At 40.2% G+C, this 6,703-nt stretch overlaps 1 protein-coding gene across 1 annotated transcript; it reads left to right on the plus strand.

Annotated features, from left to right (window-relative positions):
* Window positions 1-1,153: 1,153 nt before the first annotated feature.
* LOC149211629 (disease resistance protein Roq1-like) lies at window positions 1,154-2,851 on the plus strand. The gene is made up of 3 exons (XM_089388444.1): window positions 1,154-1,872; window positions 1,986-2,359; window positions 2,502-2,851. The coding sequence occupies exons 1-3, from the start codon at window positions 1,367-1,369 to the stop codon at window positions 2,849-2,851; spliced, it is 1,230 nt and encodes a 409-aa protein (XP_089244570.1). The 5' UTR covers window positions 1,154-1,366.
* The last annotated feature ends 3,852 nt before the right edge of the window (window positions 2,852-6,703 follow it).

Consider the following 6,703-nt stretch of genomic DNA (forward strand, 5'->3'; position numbering starts at 1 on the left):
ATACAATATTTCACTTTCATTCTACTTTGTTGTATGGTATTTCACTTTCACTCTCTCTCTCTATTATGTGTATACTAATGTTTACTTGAGTAAAATATTTCAATGCTCCAAAAGAAAAAGTAATTAAGGATAAAACAATTTATTTATTTCTTAATAAGAGGAAAATGTGTAACTCATTCAATTTTTAATATAAAATATTAATAATGATAAAATATTAAAAAATACAATATAGACATTAAAAAATTACCATTATAGATCTATCTTAATCACATATTTACCAAGCACTAGAAGAGATTAAATCTTTTGATGTGTACATTTTTTTTTGAAGTTTCAAATTTGATCCCTCTCGGCTCTTGGTAGATCCGTGGTTAAAATGGATCTACATTGGTTCATCAATCCAATATAAAGCCAAGTAGTGTGGTTTTCTTTGAATAACAGTGACAAGTGCATTCCCAAATATCAACAAGAGATGAGTGTTCTCACTGCTAGTTTGACAATTGAGTTATGATAAGTTTTCCCACTTTGAGAAATAAAAATAAAAATAATGAGATAACAAAACACGGTCATGTAGTATGTCCTAACACTGCCTATATTTGGTTAAGAGCTAGTCTTCTTAGGACATAAGGAAACAAGTTAACTGCCCAAGACCTCGAAACATCTGCCTTACAAAAATAACTGTTATCACTACTTGGTTGATAAGTGTGATAAATTTAAAAAAAATAAATAATCAAAATCTAAAACATTATGGATAAACAAAGGGATGAAAGGCCCCAACAAAAAAATGAAAACTATGTTGATGGAAAAATATTTGGTGGGTGGGCCCCACAATTCCATCGCTTTTTTCAAGTGCCCACATTTTTGTCGGCTTCTGCTTTTATCGACGCATTAGACGCCTTAGAGCATCTCCTTCTTTACGTGTGCGACATCGTAAATTAATCGTCCAGCTGTTAAGGGCCAGTTGTACAGCTTGTGAACCTCACCCAGACAGAGCCAAGGATCAGATTGATGCCACTGAAAACGCGTTCAGACATGACCTTTGAAAGAGCGCCGGGTTTATCGTATTGGCCGGGCCAAAACGCATGGAAACATGAGCGTTGACATAGCGCGCGATTTATTCTCTCGACCCATGGCAAACGCGTGTAAACATGACCCCGGAAAATGCGCTCGGTTTATTCTATTGATCGGTGGGATTATAGATCTCTCAGCGGTTTAATGTGTGTAAATTTCTCTGCGTACCAAAATTTTCATTGCAAATTTTCCAGAATTTCTGAGCTTTGAGACTCGTTGCAAATATCCTTCCTTGCAAACTGATTCGTTAGCATCGAACATCCTTCCGATCACCTCCATTTCTATTTTCCAATCGGCAATGGCTCAACCCTCCAGCTCCGCTGCTGCTAATTCTGACCACGATGTGTTTATCAATCATCGTGGTCCGGATGCAAAGAAAACGTTTGCCAGCCATCTCTACAACCGTCTTTGTTTACATGGACTGAGAGTCTTCCTGGATCAGCCTGAATTGCAACGGGGAGATGATTTCAGTGTTCAGATTGAACACGCCATTCGATCGGCCTCGGTTCATGTGGCCATATTCTCTCAAGGATATGCCGATTCAAGTTGGTGTCTGGACGAACTTCTGCAAATGCTGAACACGAAAGCACCTATAATTCCGGTGTTCTACCACGTGAAGCCTGATGAGCTTCGGGGTACCCGGGGCAAAAAGAGAACTTATGCTGAAGCGCTAGATGATCTCGCAAGCAAAACTGACTATGATCGTCAGACTCCGCGGCACGATCCCAGCAAGATTCAAAAGTGGAGAGAAGCTCTTCGTCAAGTTGCAAATATATCCGGTTTTGAGCTGGAAGCGTGTAATGGGTGAGAAATTAAACTCCTCTCTGGCTATTGTATTATTTTGTGTTACATGTTATATGCCTATTAGTCTGATTCTTTTTCTCATTACATTTATTTATGTTTTTGTTAATAATCAGCGATGAGGGGGAGCTACTAGAGAAGGTGGTTGTTGAGGTGTTAGAAAGGGTGAAAAAACCAGCCTTACTCCGGGACGTAGCTAAATATCCAACAGGTCTAGATGAGAAGGCTGAAGATTTTGATATTTTTTTGTTGCGGCAACAGCAGAGGGGAAAACATCAGATCTTCGATATCATGGGGTTAGGTGGTATAGGAAAGACCACGTTGGCGGCAGAATTCTTCAATAGGAAAACATCAGATTATAGTAGATCATGTTTCTTATCTGATGTTAAAGATCATGTAGGTAATGATTTAATTTCGTTGCAGAAAAAACTTCTTGGGATGTTGAATGTAACAGATGAGAAAATAAAAAGGGTTAGGGATGTTGCTGAGGGTAAAGTGGTGATCAGGAATCATCTCTCATCATCTAAAGCCTTAGTAATTATAGATGATGTAGATGATGAGGATCAGGTTGATGCACTTTTGCCACATCACAGTGTAATTCACCCTGACAGCTTAATATTGATTACATCTAGAAACAGACAGGTTTGTTGAAAATGTAATTTCAACACGCACGAAACCACCGAACAGAACCTTAAAACCGCCAAGGGATATCGCACCGCTATCAAACAAAAAGCAGTTTCCGTACTTGTTGCTCCGATGCGATTTGGAGGCGACGCGTGTCACCCGCATGACATCAGCAAACGAAAGCCATCGGAAGTTAAAGCTCGGTGGAAATCTGCCTTCCGATATCCTCTCCACCGTCCGATCTCCCTGTGTGTTCTCCGCCGTCGATCTCCGGAAGGTGCACGGACCCCCGACAAGTCAGATTTTGAGTGAAGTGGAAGTCTCGTTTGCGTTGACCGCCGTAGGAGGAATCAAATGAAGTTTAATGTGTGTCATAGTTTTGGTGGCGGCCATTATTAACAGGATGGGCATACGTCCCATATTTATTATATGTTTTAATTTTGGTTATGGGTGTATGTCCCATATGGCATACACATTTTTTTATATTTTCTCATATAACACGTTGTCATATGTTGAATATAGTCTACGCGGTGTAGTAGTGGAGTGTAGTTCCTTTTGTATTGTGAGTGGGGTGGTTACGCACGGGAGTGCGATTATTTTTTTATGAAATATGTATTGTGGCTGCGATTGTAAACAGTGTGTGTGTGTTGTCTTTTAGTATGCACAGCAGTGCGATTTTCATATATATATGCACAACAGTGCTGTAATGTTTGTTGGGCATTGAAAAACAGAGGTATGTTTTGAAAAACTGTTTTATGTAATCTCCACAGCAGTGGAAAATCTGTGAGAGCAGCAGAGTAGTTTTTTTTGGATTCCCTCTTTGCACAGAGGAAGAAATATGTAACAGAGTTTTAGTTTTAAATTAATAGAAATGTGTTGTGACTGTGTAATGGACTGTGTTCTGAGTTAATTTTTTTTAAAGAGGTTCTCTGCAAAAGATCCTGGACAGAGGAAACAGAGCATTGTCTCTGTAGTGGTTATTTTGTTGGTTTTGGTATTTCTCCATTTAAAGAAAAATACCCAACAGTGGTATCAGAGCTAGTCCAGGCTCTTTGAAGACTCAAAGAAGCTGAAGGAAGGTGTGGTTGCAGCAGTCAAAACTTCTCAGGCAGACAGAAGACTCAGACAGCGAAGGATTCAGGTATTCCCCAAAAGCATTTCTCTTGTTATTGCTGAAGACAGTCAGTTTTAAAAAAAACACAGTCAAGGATTTAAAACCATAGTTCAAGATGCAAGGAATGGCAAGCACAAGCATGGGTATGTTCAACACCCAGCTCCCACACTTTAATGGGAAGAACTATGACTACTGGTCTATAACCATGAGAGCTTTGTTCATCGCTCAAGATATATGGGAACTAGTAGAATATGGGTTTGAGGAACCAGCAGATGAAACTGAGTTCAATGCATTAACTCAGGGAGAGAAGGATCAGTTGAAGCTCAATAGGAAGAAGGATGCAAAGGCCATTGTCTTGTTGTATCAAGGAGTGGATCAGAGTATATTCCCAAGGATAGCAGCAGCTACAACATCACATGAAGCATGGCAAACTCTCAAGACAGCCTATCAAGGCATGGAGAGAGTGAAGACAGCAAAATTGCAAATGCTGAGAAAGGATTTTGAAAACTTGAACATGAAGGAGTCAGATAACATTGACTCATTCTTCACTCATATGATTGGAGTAGTCACACAAATGAGAACTCATGGAGAAACAATTGAAGATAGAAGAATAGTGGAGAAAATATTGAGAGTCTTACCCTCAAGGTTCGATGCCATAGTCACAACCATTGAAGAGACAAATGATCTCTCAAAATATTCAGTTGATGAGCTACATGCATCACTGATAACACATGAGCAGAGGTTGAGTAGGAATGAAAACTCATCTCTAGAGCAAGCCTTCAAGACCCAAATGTCCTTTGGAAGAGGAAGAGGTCAAGGAAGAGGAAACAGAAGAGGAAGAGGCAGAAGCCAGAACAGAGGAGGAAGGAACAGCTCATCAAATGCACAAGGAAGAGGCAGCAATCCAAATCAGAACCAAGGTCAAGGCAACAGCCAACAAAGAGATCAACATCATGCTCAAGGACAAAGGTATGATAAATCTAATGTTCAATGCTATTATTGCAAAAAGTATGGACATTATGCTAGTGATTGTAGAAAGAAACAACATGATATGAACAGCAGACAAAATGCAAATGTTACAAGAGAAAACAACAGTCAAGAAAATGTCCTATTAGCTTGTAACATGGCTGAAACGCATAGTGAGGACATATGGTTTTTAGACTCAGGTTGCAGCAACCATATGACCGGAAACATAGCCTTCTTTTCTGCCCTAGATAAAAATGTGAAATCAGAAGTCACACTAGGAACTGATAGTAAAGTGTCTGTTATGGGAAAAGGAGAAATAAAAATACTTTCAAAGCAAGGAGAAAAGAAAACCATAGCAGATGTCTACTATGTCCCCGGAATGAGATGTAACCTATTGAGTGTTGGACAGCTTGTCCATAAGGGGTACAATGTTTTCTTTAAAAATGATGTATGCACCATCATGGATATACCACCCAGCAAAAGATGCATTGCTGAAGTGAAGATGACAAGGAACAGGATGTTCCCCTTGAGGATCAGGGCAGATTTGAAAAACAAAAATGAAATTGCAGCAGTTACTCAAGAGGCTTTCCAAAGCGTGCCAAAGGATGAGAATTGGTTGTGGCACTTGAGATTTGGTCATCTCAATTTTGGAGGTCTAAATTTGTTGAGTAGGAAAGGAATGGTAAAGGGATTACCATTGATAGAGAAACCGGACAGCCTATGTGAAGGCTGCATATTGGGAAAACAACACAGAGAAAGTTTTCCATCAGGTAAGAGCATAAGGGCAAAGACACCCTTAGAGATTATCCACTCAGATTTGTGTGGACCAATGCAAGCTCCATCATTAGCTGGCAGCCTATATTTCTTAACATTCATTGATGACTGTACAAGAAAGACTTGGATATATTTCCTTAAGAACAAAAGTGAAGTGTTTGAGAAATTCCAAAACTTCAAGGCACTTGTGGAGAACCAAAGCGGTCTGCACATAAAAGTATTGAGAACTGATAGAGGAGGTGAGTATATCTCCAAGGAATTCCTAAGATTTTGTAGAGAAAATGGAATTCATAAACAGTTTACAGCAAGGTACACTCCGCAGCAAAATGGAGTTGCTGAAAGGAAGAATAGGACCATCATGGATATGGCGAGGAGCATGCTGAAGGCAAAGCATTTGCCAAATGAGTATTGGGCTGAAGCTGTACATTGTGCAGTTTATATATTGAACAGGTGTCCTACAAAAGCAGTCATGAACAAGGTGCCAGAAGAGGCATGGAGTGGGAGAAAGCAAGGAGTCACCCACATGAGAGTTTTTGGGTGTGTGGCCTATGCACACATACCAGATCAGCTAAGGAGGAAGTTGGACAGCAAAGGGGAGAAATGCATCTTCATTGGATACAGTGATGAATCCAAAGCCTACAGGCTGTACATTCCATCTACCAAGAAGTTCTTTGTCAGCAGGGATGTTCAATTCATTGAAGAGGAAGCTTGGGATGGAAGCATAGAGAAAACAGTGAATGTCAAGCGCTGTTTGTCTCATGATGAAGATGAAGAGGAAGTGGCTGAAATGAATCCCCAAACAACAGCGCCAACACAAGGACAGCAAGGGACACCATTGAGGACAACACAAGGACAGCAAGGTACACCATTGAGGATCAATGAGAGTGCTTCTCCAAGTACACCACAAGGAGGAAATTCAAGTGCATCTTCAAGCACTTGCACACCAAGTGAACGAGGTAAGAAGTTTAGAAATCTAAGTGACATTTATGATGAAGGAATGAATTCCTTATTTGCCTTATATCGTCATGTTGATGATCCTATTCATTTCGAGGATGCAATCAAAGATAGGAAATGGATAGAAGCTATGGATGAGGAGATCAATGCCATAGAGAGAAACAAAACATGGGATTTGGTTGAGTTACCAAAAGGCAAAGAAGTCATTGGTGTGAAATGGGTTTATAAGACCAAGAGCAATGCTGAAGGTAAGATTGAAAGGCACAAGGCAAGGCTGGTTGTCAAAGGCTACAAGCAGCAGTATGGGAGAGATTATGAGGAGACTTTCGCCCCGGTTGCAAGAATGGAAACCGTGAGAGCAGTGCTGTCCATAGCAGCTCAAAACAAATGGAAAGTCTACCA

The sequence above is a fragment of the Pinus tabuliformis genome, chromosome 1_1 (assembly GCF_031772625.1).
Source record: "Pinus tabuliformis cultivar Carrire ecotype Pingquan chromosome 1_1, CPIR1, whole genome shotgun sequence".
Taxonomy (NCBI): domain Eukaryota; kingdom Viridiplantae; phylum Streptophyta; class Pinopsida; order Pinales; family Pinaceae; genus Pinus; species Pinus tabuliformis.